The following is a 15,918-nucleotide window of genomic DNA, read 5'->3' on the forward strand; positions in this document are numbered from 1 at the left end:
GGCCTGCCCGTTATTAGGATACATTAAGAAATTAATCAGCATAGAATTTTGAACTTAAAAATGATTTGATGATAATAGGACATTCAGGACACGGGCAGGGCATTTTCTTTAAGGCTTTCATTTACTTACAAATAGGTACCCAACTCTTAAAGGCATTAAATGTACCTATTAAGACTTGTTAAAACTGGTCCTGCTCTTCCTTCCGGGGCCAGAGTGACGATTATAGCTCCACACTGCTGAACAACATCCACGTATACATAGCCATATCCAGTTAAAAAAACCACCTATAAAAAAACAATGCAAAATACGTTATATGAGTGACGACTTTACAGGAATTCCACGTATGAATTTCAGAAGCACGCTCCCCTGACAAGATAAGACACATGTTGTTAATCTTTGCAGGCCGATCCCATGCAGATGCCTGTAAGAGACCGGGGCTTCTGAAATGTCACAAATTATCCACATTTATTATGTTTGATAGCCCCACTGCTGCAATTTGCTGCAAAGCAGGAGAGATAAAACAACAGTTAGTTCATGCAGAAAATAGATGTTTTTGACACATAAGACCAGATGGCAAAAAGCAAATCCAAATGTAGAAGTTGTAAAATAACTAAGACCGAATATTTAGGTATCGTCTAAATAAAATAACCTATTAAGATGAATATTTGAAAACATATGATGATTTGAGTCAGGGCCAGATCAAGGTTGGGAAAGGCTCAAGGACCCAACTTTTTGGGAACCCCCTCCATAATGGCTAATTTAAGGCCCTGTTCACATGGGAGTTTATTGCAGGTGGAAAAATCTGCCTCAAAATTCCTTCAGGAATTTTAAGGCAGATTTTGACCTGCCGGCAGTACATTTTCCGTATTTTTCGTGGCGTTTTTTGCCTGCAGCCATTGGGCGCCGCTGGCAAAAACCACCGCGAAAACCACTTTCTCTGCCTCCCATTGATGTCAATGGGAGGTCAGAGACGGAAACACCCGAAGAAAGGGCAAAACGCCTCTGTCTCCCATTGAATTAAATGGGAGGCGATTTCGGGCGTTTTTTTGTACTGTTTCCGACGCGGTTTCCGCTGCAAAAATAGCGCCAAAATAATCCGTGTGAACTAGCCTTAAAAGAGTTTATCAACAATTTGAAACATACTTATTTTGTGGCAAAATACAAACCTAAAAATTTTTCCGATACACTTTTTCTCTAGCCACTTTCTATTGTATGCAGACTCCCAGGTCAAGATAACACTACACGGGAGTGATGGACTGTGTGCAGCTGCAACCAACCTCAGAAGTGCAGGACATCTGAGGCGACTTCAAGCTAAATTAAACTTTGGGGCAAATGACAAATTTTTTCGTTTTGTGGCCAATCATTGCGCAAACAAGCGTTCATAGAATGCTAGTTCCCAATCATTGCCCTGTATAATCAGGACAACGATCAGCCGATGAACACTCGCTCATCGGCTGATCGTATAGTTTACACAGCAATAAATATTATCGTGTAATTGTGTAAGCAGGGAGATGCACTGCTGACATGATGGAAATGTATGGGGACCAGTGATCATAGTAATGATCGCTCGTCCCCATACATAGCTCCTTGTGAATGGAGCAAACGAGCGCCGATCAACGAACTGTCTCATTGATCGGCGCTCGTTTACACGGCCCACGGGCTGTTTAAGAGGACCCTTACACTTTGAACTATGACATAGTCTGCTGTGATACCTGTGTGCCCTGGTGGTTGATATCGATCAGGTCACTCCATTCCACTGTGGACTCCTCACATGATAACACTTTCAGGTAGATCCCAGGCAGGGAATCTTTGGTCTTGCAGTCTGGAAAGCTGGACACTTGATGATACATTTCATGGTGCACTGAGCATTCAGCGGGGATTTTTCTACAAAATACCTCAAACTTTGGTGTTTCTGAATAGAAATATGTGTAAATTAGAATTATGGAAAAGCCGACATGTACGTTACATTAATCAGAGAAGGAACATATCAGCCAATAAAACAGTATTAATAATTGATGCTCGTATATTACTAACGCATTATGTATTACTAACGCAAGAATGACGTTCATTTTTTTTTTGTATGATTATTTTTAAGTAAAAAAAAAAAAAAAGCACCAACAAACCCCCAGCCCGTTTTATCCTTTATGTACCAGCCATTTTGGCTACAACTGGGCATTATTATCTAGACACACACAGAGGATTTAACATTGATATAGTTTGGCAGTTTATTCCTAGAGGTGGGGTATATGATTATTTTTTGCTGGTGGGCTCCATACCTTTAATGTTTTCTTTCAGTAATAAGGAGACTGTGCACCTGTTACGTATAATCATCCGAGGGCTCGGGTCTTCTGTAAGGGTTATATAAGTCACTCCAAGATATTCTTGATAAGTCAAAACCAGAGCCCTGGAAAATAGGGAAAAAAGTTCATCACATTAATATAGAGAAAAGTAAATACATTATTTTACATAATTTTAGTAGCATTTTACAGGACACTCCATTTAAATCAGACTGCAAGTGAGATAGCATTGTGGAGCATTGTTGCTGACACTAGGGGGCATACCGCTCTATGCATTATATGGGGGGGGGGACGACACTGTGGCTGGCACTGTATGGGGGCACAGTGTGGCTGGTACATGAGGAGAATTGTGGTTGACAATAGTGGGTGCACACCGCTTTGCATTATATGGGGGGACACTGTGGCTGGCAGATGAGGAGAATTGTGGTTGACACTAGTGGGTGCACACTGCTTTGCATTATATGGGGGGCACACTGTGGCTGGCACTGGAGATGCATTGTGGCTAACACAGGTGGGCCAACAATGTAGTGTGAATTATATGGGGGCAAACTAAGGATGGCACTATGGGGGGCACACTGTGGCTAGCACAGGAGAAGCATTGTGGCTGACAAGGTGGGGCACACTGTGGTTGGCACTGGCGGGAACTGTAATACACACTTTATCTGCTGCAGAACCTCATATTGAATCAGCTTCTGCTTCCTCTTCAGGGAGAGGTTTTGCAGCAGTTAACGTTTAATATAATAAATAATCTACCACCTACGATAAATGATTGAGAGTTCAATGTATGCTACATCACAATTGGGTTGATCGGGGGTGCACACTCAGATATTTTTGTTCAAATTGCCTATTTATGACCACAACTGACAATAACCATATTATGTATTCCCTGTGTCGAATGGCACCACTGGCCCACGTGTGTTCAGCAGTTCATCACTGTAAATTGTTGAGAAAATTTGATGCCACAGTTTATTATTACATAGCAATACCTGGGGAGATGCACCCAGGACAAGCTAGTTTCTTAAATAACAAAACTACTTATATAAGGAATGATAATGTCGTACTTGGTGCACAAGTTGTTGCCACCGCACTCCCCTACAGGAACGGCAACGCTCTGCCTTGGATACTCCAGGCGGATGATGGCGGGTAAGCTCCAGCAGTCAGGACTTCCAGATGCTGCATTGTGGCACAGGCTGAGCAGCATGGATTTCTGGAGAGGCGGTGGTTCTCCTGTAGAGTGACTGTTGTCTGAGACAAGATCCCAGCAAGGAATAGTGTTGTACTTGGCGACGGGATGTTCCCCAACTGGGCCGATGCTGAGGACCGTGCTGTCTGGTACGGGAACGTACTTTGGAAGAAAAAAGGGGGGGGGACACGACACAAAAAAAGATAAGCTTGATTAAAAGAAACAGATGATTCAGTCCATGGAGGTTTGACTTATTATTATGAGTTGGACATTTGAAGCCAAATATTGGATTGTTGAAGTACAGCCAGATTTCCGACACAGAGCACAAAGATATCATTTTTCCTTGGGCTTTAAACATAGTTCACAGAGAGGTCTCGCTGCGTTGTATTTGACTTAGCAACAGGTGAAAAGTCGATATCTGCCCCTAAAAACTTTGTAGTCATAGCCCACTGCGGACAAATAACAGCAAACAAGAAACCAGAACTCTGGATTGGTCAAGAGTTGTCGCCCCACTGAGACCCATGGCTCAGCTTGTCACATACGACACAGATCAGGTAGAACATGAATATTTTCAAAACTAAAATTTGACTTTACAAATGACTTGTTTTGACCACAAAATATAAAATAACAATATTTGTCAGTTTGTTTTTTTTCTTTTTGGTTCTTACTGTACAGACGGGCCTGGCTTGGTTTGTTCTTGCATCTACCAGGCACATGGTATAAATTTACAGGGGATATGATAGGTGCATGAATTACAAAAAAAATCAATATTGATTTTTATTCCTTGAAAGAAAATCCTGTTAACATTTTGTCATTTTAATTTTTACTGGTATTCAAGCTAATTCACTGAATTTCAACATGCCCAATCCCTTCTTTCCTGCCATCAGGGGACTGTTGGACTGCCCCATAAACATAAGATTGACGGACAATACCCCCGAAGTCAGCAGGTTGGTCCAACTTTGCTCTATTGTATATGACCAGCTTAGGAATTGAAATACATTAAGAAACATGGCTACTTTCTTGCAGAAACAGTGCCACACTTCTCCTTGGGCTGTGTGCAGTACGAAGATTCAGTACCATGCACAGACTATGGACAAGAGTGGCACGGTTTCTGGAAGAAAGTAGCCATATTTCTTAATCTCATTAAGCCCCATTTTAAGAGGACCTGTCACTAGGTCATATAAGTTGAACTGGTTTACGGACCTTGATAGTGATGTCTCCTGATTGCAGCGCTGGTTTTTAGTTTTTTCCTGGACCCCCAGTTCCAGAAATATAACCCACTGTTGGTGCCCTATGTTCTAATTTGCTGTAGTTAGCCAACAGGGTGGAGAAAGCTTCCCTGCCTCTGGTGCTGACCAATCAGCGTGAGATAGCTTGAGGGTAGTTCATGCCCTGTTCGCTAACTACAGAAAATTAGCATGGAGGGCGTTAACACATCAGTGGGCCATATGTCTGGAACGCGGGGGTTCAGGAAAGAAAGAAAAACTGTGCTGGAATCAGGGAGACATCGATATTCATGTCAGTAAACCAGTTCAACTTATATGACCTAGTGACAGGTCCTCTTTACGTTCTCATTATGACAGCAGACTCTGAATTTTAACTCTCACCTTCAAATACTCTATACCTGACTGTAACTGAACTCCAGTAAAACGCCCTGTTAACATCCCCCTCATTCGTCTACTTAACATAATTTTACTTTTATGTTAAGAGACAGCTGCGGAGTTGTCACCGATCCATGGCTAGAGACCAGTCAGAGACCTGGCGTTTGATCCTGTGTCTCTGACCTGCAATGTTACTTTAAAACGTCTGTGACAGCTACTTGGTCCCTGTCTTAGCCCAATATTTGAGGTTTCACAGGAGCATCTATGGCCAGAATAAAAAACAAAAAAACAAAAAAAAAACACAAACTGAAAGCAATTGCTAGTTGGTTAACTTACCAGAATAGTGCTGTCTCCCTGATTCCAGCGCTGTTATTTTTTTCCTGGACCCCCCGTTCCAGAGATATGGCCCACCATTGTGTTACTGCCCTATATGCTAATTTGCAGTAGTTAGCCAACGGGGCGGTGCTAGCTTCCCTGTCTCTGATGCTGACCAATCAGCGCGTGGCAGCTTGAGAGTAGCTCACGCCCTGTTGGCTAACTACAGCAAATTAGCATAGAGAGAGCCAACACAACAGTGGGCCCCATCTCTGGAACAAGGGGGGGGGGCTAAAAAAACACAAATACAGCGCTGGAATTGGGGAGACAGCGCTATTCAGGTCAGTTAACTAGTTCAACTTATATGACTTTGTGCATCTATGAACCTCGTAGGTGAAGATAGCATCCCTCCATTACTCACAGTGGACTGGACATGGATGCAGAGGATGGAATATAAAATTACTATTTACAGAAGATCTCATGTACTTACCTCTTCATCAGAAAGCTGTTGTGGGACAGACATCTGTGGGCTGTAATAAATCTTCAAAGAAGTATTGTTGATGAAAGTCGTTTTGTCTTCAATTTGTAGTATCTGGATTCCATTTCGAACCATTGATGAAATGCTAAACTGGCAAAGCTATGAGAGAGAACAATCTATCAGCTGGGAAGAATACATGAACATCAGCTGATGATGGATTTGGGCTGGACCACCCTCATAAATATCTGGGGCTTCTACAGGCAAATGGTCAGGGCCTCTGAACTCCCTATTATGTCCTGCATTTTCTGTACTCGACAGTGGACTGACCGGCGGCAGCATCTAAACTAGACTATGGACTGACCAGCAGCATTTACACCAGGCAGTAGACTGACCAGCAGCACCATCTGCATTAGACTGTGGACTGGCTACTTGCAGCCGCAACTAGAGGGAGAGTAGGGGCTTACTGCATACGGTCATACAATGAACTCAATAATAAAACAGTATGCAGTAAGCTCCCCCTAGTGGCAGCGCCAGGCAGCCAGAAAAAAAATACTCGGGCGTTGTTATCTTCTAAGTCTAAAATTTAATGCGTATTTGTGACCATTTTAGTTGCCATCTGGTGTCCTGATAAGTGAAACTTAAAAGCCCCTATGCAGAGACTGGTGGCTAACAGATGAGTTTGGGCAGCTTATTTGCCTGGGCCCTTGACATCAGTACCATCTGTACCTCCCTTATAGCAGCCATGGCTATGGAACATAAAGCGGTATAAACATTTTATTTGCAATAAACCTGAGGTAGAGCAGAGCTCAGGCTAGACCAGTGAGCATCAAGCTGTATTGTAGCAGGAATTGTATGCATACATACCTAGAATCATCCCAAATTCCAAAACTTTAAAGTGTATGTTCACCATTAAATCCCATTTCACAATTTGCAAATATATTACATTACTTGTCTTACCAATCCTGATCTACAGTCTGTATTATACTTCAGAGCTGCATTCAGAATTCTTCTAAGCTGAAATCTTCCAGTATTATTTTCTGGCTCAATGTCTATGCAGAGCTGACTATGATGATTTACATTTTGGGAAGTGACGTTTTTAGGCACTGCACAGTAATCTGATGCATGAAAAACTAACTGTCCCACTGCCTTATAAAAGCTCGGTTGGGTGATTAGAAATGAGTCTGTCAACAATTTTGTAAATGCATCTCTGAACTATAATACAGATCAGGACTGGGCAAGAGGTAGGCAGGATAGGCAGCCCCAAAGGGCACAGTTGAGGCAACTGTACCGTCACTTGACTGTGCCGTGTGACAATAATGGTTAGTGAGTAAAGTTTTTCCAAGGGGGTCCAAGGGCTACAAAGCCGACTGACAATAAACAGCTGGTGGAATGAGTTGCGAAGGTAAAATAAGTATATTTTGATCTCTAACACATTAGGGAAGCAAGAAAATGTCTTCTGTATAAAGTTATTGACACTATATGTTGAGAGGCTGAGGTGACCAAACATGTCTACTTGCTCCAGCAGTGTGAACTGCGACTTGTCTATTGGAATCTCACTTTAAAAGTTGAGAACTACTGCAAAAGCAAATACTAGAAACCAGGAATATATAAAATACATTGTGAACTATTAGTATAGGCATCTGGGTAACTGAATCTCAAACATCAAACCAAGAAAACTAAAATACATCTAGCTTTACAGCATGTACCTGATACTGGCACGCTTTCTAAACATACATCTCTGGTCACTGTAATATAAAAACCGCCTTCTAATCGTTCTATAAACCATAATGATATTTAATTTGGGCTATAAAGTCAAATTGTTTTCTGTAGTCACCAAATTATGTTTCCCTCCTTGCCAATTCAAAAATATAGGTTCATTATTAATTTACGAGACTAATTTGATTTTTAACTTAAAAGGAGCTGGGTAATTTGGAATGATGTTTTAGGTGTATTGTGTCCTGCAAAAAGAAATATAAAACTCGCCTAGCATGCACCATTTAGTTACAAAGTTGTTCCATGTCTCAGGAATGTTGGAGAATGGCCCCAGTCGTACCAAGTATAAAAATTATACCAATAAGAACATAAAAATGAGAAAAATTACAAGATGGGATAATGCTGGAAAGGAAATGTAAAAATAAGAACTGGCTACGCGCTGGGCTGCTATATTATTCTTTTAAGATCATTAGTTTAATGCAGTACAAAATCTTTCATACAAGAACTTAAGAGTTGGGCTTTGATATCAGATATACTTGTATTTTATATTTCATTTCTCATTATACAAAGGACCCATTTACTCCAACAGTCAGACTGAGACGGGGATCGGTCACTTAAAAAGTGTTCTGACGGCAATGTTCACTTGACAGATTTGACAGTACACCTGTCATCTAGGAACGCTCTCCTTGTAAAAATACTTTGATTTCTTGCTTTTGGAAATGTTTTTCGTTTTTTTCTTTTTTAATTCAAACAAGCCCCTGTATGTATCATGTCTTCGGAGTCCTCAAGCCTGTTTCTACATTGCTCTGTTATTGAAAGGTATTAGTCTACAGAACTGGAAGTAATATTCTAGTGCAAATCATAATCCTACCCAGATACCTTTCATAATCATAAAGTTATCTCTATAGCATACACCAGCCCTATTTTATATCATAACATTATGATCGGTGGGGGTCTGACCTCCAGGACACCTCAACATCCTGAGAACTTAGGGGTTGAGGTCCCTTTGGGATCTCTCCAGCACAGCGGCATTTCTGGGTCACCCGCTGTGCAGTGACCCACAACAAAGCTCCGTTCCAGTGAATTGGGCTGTATTTTAGTTCCCTGAAGAGAAGGTGGCTCGGAGTGTCGCTGTGCAGATTTTCTTCCGTACATCGGTGCTCCTGGCTACAGGGAACTGCAATACTCCTCTATTCCAATGAACAGAGCCGGCACAGCTGGTAGTGCCTCTGTGCGGGGACAAAAAGTCAAGGGGACGTGTAATAACCAGCTGGTGGTGGGCCCACTGTGCTACTCAACTGGAGGAGCGCAGCCATGGGAGGCAGAGCAGGAGCACCGGCGGCCACGAGCAGCAGAGGGACCAGGACGCCGGCGGATAAGGTGAGCAACCGCTGCGGCAGGGTCCAGCAGCAGGAGTGATACCTGCCGCCGTAACAGTACGCAGTACTTGAGGACAGGTGTCTTTTTTTAACCGTACTAACTATGTAACTCAGCAATGAGGCCCCTTTGTTCTCAGGATCGTTGAGGGAGTTCCCGAAGTCAGACACCCACGATCACAAAGTAATAGTGTATCCTAGTGATATGCCATCATTTTGTGTGATGGGAATAACCCTTTCATCTTTGCATGTGTTGGGAAAATAAATTGCCGTTTTGAGTAACAATGGAAACAATAAAGCCTTGTCAACTACTCAGTACTACGGAGTCTAAAAATCCCACAGTTTTGCTGTGGACTTTTGAGACATTTTGTGTAATACTACTATATGTCGTAGTGCCATATTCCTCAAATGATGTGCAGCACCTAGGGAATAAGTCGCACGCTGCACTATAAGTACATATGGTCATAGCACTCAGCGGAACATCAGAATAAGTGAATGCACTCCTAGAAAAGTGTGGCATCATCTGCAGTGGCCAGAAAGCCTGAATTTGTAAGCCCAGGGTAAAATCTATTGTGGACACACATTACAAATCGTTGACCTCTGCGGAGTTCCTGTTGTTTCACATGAAACACTGCTAATACCCTGCAATCGCATTCTTGAAGATACAGAAAACACCAAGCCATCTTCCCCAACAGAAACAAGTTACAGTGCTGGCAGGTGATCTTTCCATTCATTTGTCAAGCTGTAGAAATGTGTACAATGCAGTTTGTGCTTCTAGAAATAGTTTCACTCAAAACCAGCCAGCAGAGGACGCAATCACTGCACTAGACCTCCGCAGCAGAGAGAACTAAACTGTTAAATATACGTGACCACAAAGCAGGATGAATATTGCACCATGACTGTATAGTGCAGCTACGGGCCAGTGGATGAGTTTAAGTGGGTCTCTTAGATGAAGGGTTCACTATAGCTTTGTAGCTAAGAGCCCACATTAACCTAGCACTTACCTTGAGGAAGAACTGGACCTGGATAAGCATTGTCTGCTCCTTAAAGGCTATGTAAACCTTTGAAAGGGATTTTTTTTTTTAATAATAAGGTCAATCAGTGTGTTTGGTCCAACTTTATAATTAGATTTTTAAAAAATATATTTTTTCTTTTTGAGATACAGCTGCTCTGTATTCTGCATATAGAGCAGCTGTATCGTTCGCCAAGACCTGAATCCGTCAGTCCCGCGGACCTGACGGGTTCAGTGTCTCTGACACGCAGGATCCACATGTAATCTATCACATCTAAGTTATGAGCTTAGATGTGATGGATAACAGGTGGATCCGCTTTCACTGAACCCTTTAGTCCCGCGGACCTGATGGGAACAGGATTTAGCGGATGATACAGCTGCTCTGTATAGAGAATATAGAGAAGTTGTATCTCAAAAAGTAAAAATAATTTTTAATAAAAACGAATTATAAAGTTGCACCAATCACACTGATTGACCTATAAATCCCTTTCAAAGGTTTACATATATTTTTTACATTCACAAAGCACTTTATAGTATATCTGGCCCTTTCAGTCTCTCACCTTTTGATGTCCAGGAAAGGCTCCTAGTTTAATGCTCGCATCAACAAATCCATCTTCATCCAAAGATACTACTTCCCCATTATCACCATCCTTCCATTTTGGAGAGGTCACGTCATGAACCAACCGTACAGCAACGGACTTGTGCACCGTGTTTGTGTTGGCCCAGTAGATACCAATCTGGAAAGCTTCCTGAAAAATGTATCCAAATTTGTCAACAATATTATAGTTTTTTTGGAATGTAAAGAAAACAAAAAGCCCTTAATCAGAAAAGACAAATACCTCTAAATGTCAGAGTAAAGGCCTGTTCACACCTGCGTCGATGTTTCCATTGACCTGCTTCGTCAGAGGAGCAGAACAATAGAAATACCAGAAGTGCTGGTTCCGCTACATGATGGACACCAACGACTTTAATGGGTTCCGTAGGGTTTTCGTCATAGTGTCTGTGCTTTTACTGGAAACAATAGCACAGCATGCTGTGGTGGAGGCCCCTAACGGAGCCTCCAATGCAGATATGAACAGGCCTTAAAGATGCCCTGTCACCACATTATAAGTGCCCTATCTTGTACATAATGTGATAGTCGCTGTAATGTAGATTACAGCAGTGTTTTTTATTTAGAAAAACGATCATTTTTGTTATGACCTATATTAGCTTTATGCTAATGAGTTTCTCAATGGACAACTGGGCGTGTTTTACTATATGACCAAGTGGGCGTTGTACAGAGGAGTGTATGACGCTGACCAATCAGTGACCAATCAGAGTCATACACTTCTCTCCATTCATTTACTCTGCAGATAGCGATATAGCTATATCGCTATGTGCAGTCACATAAACACACTATAACATTACTGCAGTGTCATGACAATGAATATACAATACCTCCAGCCAGGACGTGATGTGTATTCAGAATCCTGACCACTTCTGTAGCGTCTCTGTGAGTTACAACACAGCACAGCGAGAATGAGAGTTTACAGCGTAATCTCGCGAGACTACGCCTGCTGTGCTGTAACTCACAGAGAAGTGCAGAGAAGGGGTCAGGATTCTGAATACACATCACGTCCTGGCTGGAGGTAATGTATATTCATTGTCATCACACTCCAGTAACGTTAGTGTTTGTGTATGAGGCTGCAGATAGCGATATAGCTATATCGCTATCTGCAGTGTAAATGAATGGAGAGAAGTGTACGATGCTGATTGGTCAGCGTCATACACTCCTCTATACAACGCCCACTTGGTCATATAGTAAAACACGCCCAGTTGTCCATTGAGAAACTCATTAGCATAAAGTTAATATAGGTCATAACTCCGTCAAAAATGATCGTTTTTCTAAATAAAAAAACACTGCTGTAATCTACATTACAGCGCCGATCACATCATGTACAAGATAGGCCACTTATAATGTGGTGACAGAGCCTCTTTAAGGCTCTGTTCACATCTACGCTGTGTTTCTGGTAAAACCATGGACACCCCAATGGAAACCCAACAAAACCAATTAAAGTCAATATGTTCCGTTGTCCACCGATAGTGTCATACAACGGAAGAAGTGCTTCTGGGTTTTTCGTTGTTCTGCTCCTCTGATGGAGCAGAACAATGGAAATACCAATGCAGATGTGAAAGAAGGATTACTAAAGAAAAAGATGGATCCGTTCAAAACGGAGTATAACAGATGCCAAATTAAAACAAATAAAAGGTAAAATTTCCGTTTATTTTTACCGATCCGGCTAAGGGCTCATGCACGCATCAATTAATTTTTTCAGTTTTATATCGTTTTTTGTTTTTTTTAATGGATATCACACTTTATTTCTTAGGGGTCATGCAGTTACCCATTTTCTTTGCAGATCTGTGTGCCAAACACGCAAAATTCTGGCCTTGTCATATCCCTGTCACTTTTTTGCGTATTTGACATTTTAGTCAATGGTCTATTAAAAAACGGACTGCACACACAAAACATCCGTATGTGATCCGTTTTTTGCGAATTTGTTTTATTGCGGCCGTGTAAAAGGACAAGGATCTGTGCATGAGTCCTAATGGATCCATCAAAAAAACCGAAGTTTCTCCCTTTGTTTCAGTTTGCCATTCGTTCAGTTAAACTCGAAGGATCTGTTAAAAACGGAAGGGCCAACGCAGGTGTGAACAGTTTTATTTCTTGACTATAGTTATGTGTAATAAGGAGAGTTACATTACAACTTGTTTTTCAATGTCTGTCAATATGCTGGTCTGTGACCTCAACGAAAACGTCTTTATATTTAATGATGTATTTAGTCTCTCTTTGATCACTTCAAAAATTCACGGGCATGAATCGGTGGTATTTAGACTTGGGAGTGTTTTTTCCTGACTACTGTACTTCAAAATAAAGTTTGGCTAGTGAAGTACATCAGGGCATTGCCAATAATCTCATTAGGCACCGTCTGGGCCACAATAGCCACAGTGAGCAATAACTACATTGTAAACCATGGCTTCTCCTACATGCAGAAACAAATTGAAAACGGAGTAATGTTGTCAGCCGTGATGAACAACAGTAACATGAACGAGACAGATATGAAAAACAGATCTCTAAATAAAAAAATCTCCTGCTTGTGTTTTCTAATAGCTTGCCATGGAGTGGATACTGGAAACTCTGTTTGGTTCGGACTGCAAAACTTGTTAATATAACCTCCCAAGGCCGAGCGCTGGTATTTTCCACGCTGACGTGAGTAACCTTGACTTCTCTCGGTCTTTCTTTGCTGTCTTTGTAAGTTTTCTCAATTATTTGCTCTACCGTTCCTCCACAAATAAAGTCATTAAGAATTTTATTCTTTTTAAAAAAAAAAAAAAAAGCAACGAGATGGTATTGACCCCTATTATTAGGAATATTTAGAGGCAACCAAGGCCAGCTACGTACTGGAAGAAAAAGATCCACAACTGTAGGAAAACAAAGTCCTACAGAATGCTTATGGTCAGAGGAGCCTCATACTTTTAGAGAATTTATTAATTGGGTAACGTTTATTCATTGTATAATAAAAAAAAAGTTCAGCAACTTTGTCATATACTACACCATTTTTCAAGATCTCTACTTGATTTTAGACAGATCGTTCAGTGGATCCAATGTGTTTCTATTCTTGAAGAATAATAGAATTGGGGTCTCGTTTTGGCACAGCTTCAACAGAGGTGATATTAGGATATCTTGGATTCCGAAGAATTAAAGGGGGTTTCTGGAGAGATAAAATTGATGGCCATTCCTCAGGATAGGTCATCAATATCTGTTCGATGGGGGTTTGACTCTCGGCACCCACTCCTATGAGCTGTTTTGAAGGGGCCGCTGCATCCCCTTGTAGCGACAGTATTACAGCCTTCTCCGATTCCCTTGAATGGGTGGAACCTGTAATACTGTGAGCCACCGCTACAAGTGTGTCGGCGTTTGACAGTATTGAGCAGTGGACGGAATAAAAGGGAAGCAGCAGTCGCACAAGCGCCACGGCCCCTTTAAACCAGCTCATTGGCAGGGGAGCCACCGATCAGATATTGATGGCCTATCCTGAGTATAAGCCATCAATTTTATCTCTGCGAAAAACCAATTTCAATTGTTATAAGCAGCGTGTTTTAGGGCTATACCAGTCGCCAATCAGGCAAAAGACTAGTCACATGATAGTTTGGTTGTTGATCTTCACATTTAGTCACAATGGCCATTTATTGTTACATTATCTATTTATTTTTGTTGCTTATATAGCGCCAACATGTTCCGCAGCGCTGTACAGAAGTTGTCCTTACTCACTGTCCACATTGGGGATGACAATATAAATTCCCTATCTGTATGTTTTTGGGGTGTGGGAAGAAATTGGAATACCCAGAAGAAACCGCCTAAACACCGGGAGAACATACGAACATCATATTTCTAGACTATAAGGGCTTGTCCACACGCTGCGGAATTGGCGCGTTTTTTCTGGACGGAAAAAACAGCAGAATACAGTAGCCACATAGTGGGTGAGATTTAACAAATCTCATCCACACGCTGCGTAAATATTCAGGGAAGAAATTGACCTGCCGTGCATATTTTTCGGACCACAGCATGTCAATTCCTGCTACGGAAAGTGGCCAGAATTGCTGTGTTTTTCATAGGTGATGTCACCACCTCCTAACATTGTGGAAAACGCAGCAATTTACGCACCATTTTCTGCCGTAGAAACTGCAGGAAATGGTACGTTTTTGCCGCAGCGGAACGTCCCTGACTTTCAACGGAATTGCTGGAGAAATTTTCTGCAACAATTCCATTGTGTGTGGACAAGCCCTTAAAAATACATGATGGTTCTGGTTACATTGTAGTCTGGATCACACTGATCCTGTACACACCGACAGGAGTAACTACTGTTCTGTTAATATTACAACCGGAGCCCTGTCTATAATCCTATGGACAACATACTAGAAAATGGGTTCCCAAGTCAGAAAACGAATTTCAGTATTATAAGTGAACTTTCATTTAGACAGCTGGACATCCATGTTAAAACCTCTAGACCTCAATAAATGTACAAATCTTTCCTACAAACACTTGTACCTCATGTATGTTTCACAATTTATAGATTTAAGAGACTCGCATGGGTCATCTTTATCTCATCTAAAGGCATTAATGCTCCCTAAGAATACTTAGATAATGAAAATAGCAATCGAGAACGTCATTTCCAGCTGTAATTTCTTCCGTTTTCACAACAAAGACAAGTGTATCATCCGAGCATTGTAACTGATTATAATCAAAACATCAGAGGAGGAATAATCTCCTGCTGAGCGCTACGAAGAACAATCACCAGTCAAACATAATAAGAACCTCTAAGTAAAGAGACACAGACTCCAGGAAGTGCATCTGGTGCCTTACTGGGTCGACTCCGACCCCACAAAAACAAAAAACATAAAAAATAAAAAGTTGCAGTCACATGTCCAGTATCAATCATATTGATTCCCTTTGATCAGCTGAGCAATCTTCCTGTATTACATCTGATGAAAGCCGTGGTGTGTTTACGTAGTTTGTGGCTTGCAATTGCCATTTGTGACCACTATAAACTGAAGGCATGTTGGGTTGTGGTTAGTAATGGGAATGACTGGATTATCTGACACATCATGTCATAGAGGTACACAATGTAACAATCTTCTAGAACTTGTATTTATAACAAACAAAAACAGATCCTATCTCACGTTCCAACTGGCTCCTAACACCACCTTTCATACGCTCACAATATAAACCATCTAGTTTTCCACGTTGACTCTATTCAGCAATGATTAACTAAGTATTTACAGCAAACGGTATAGTAAAACTCAAAATGAGATTTATAATAAAATCGCTCCATACAGTAATATAGGAGATGTGTGACAACCGCTTCTGCAAAAAATATTTGTATAAATGTAATTTATGAGGCGATA

The 15,918-nt window shown here is 41.3% G+C and overlaps 1 protein-coding gene across 1 annotated transcript in view; it reads right to left on the bottom strand.

Annotated features, from left to right (window-relative positions):
* The window catches only part of VPS13B (vacuolar protein sorting 13 homolog B), an 886,671-nt gene that overhangs the window by 32,732 nt on the left and 838,021 nt on the right, over positions 1–15,918 (bottom strand). Inside the window, exons 50-55 of the mRNA XM_075825953.1 lie at positions 10,536–10,724; positions 5,887–6,033; positions 3,359–3,642; positions 2,277–2,404; positions 1,713–1,912; positions 166–284 (exon numbers count right to left, since the gene is read on the bottom strand). Coding sequence (XP_075682068.1) covers positions 166–284; positions 1,713–1,912; positions 2,277–2,404; positions 3,359–3,642; positions 5,887–6,033; positions 10,536–10,724 — 1,067 coding nt within the window. The remainder of the gene's footprint in view (positions 1–165; positions 285–1,712; positions 1,913–2,276; positions 2,405–3,358; positions 3,643–5,886; positions 6,034–10,535; positions 10,725–15,918) is intronic.

The sequence above is a fragment of the Rhinoderma darwinii genome, chromosome 5 (genome assembly GCF_050947455.1).
Source record: "Rhinoderma darwinii isolate aRhiDar2 chromosome 5, aRhiDar2.hap1, whole genome shotgun sequence".
In the NCBI taxonomy this organism is placed as follows: Eukaryota; Metazoa; Chordata; class Amphibia; order Anura; family Rhinodermatidae; genus Rhinoderma; species Rhinoderma darwinii.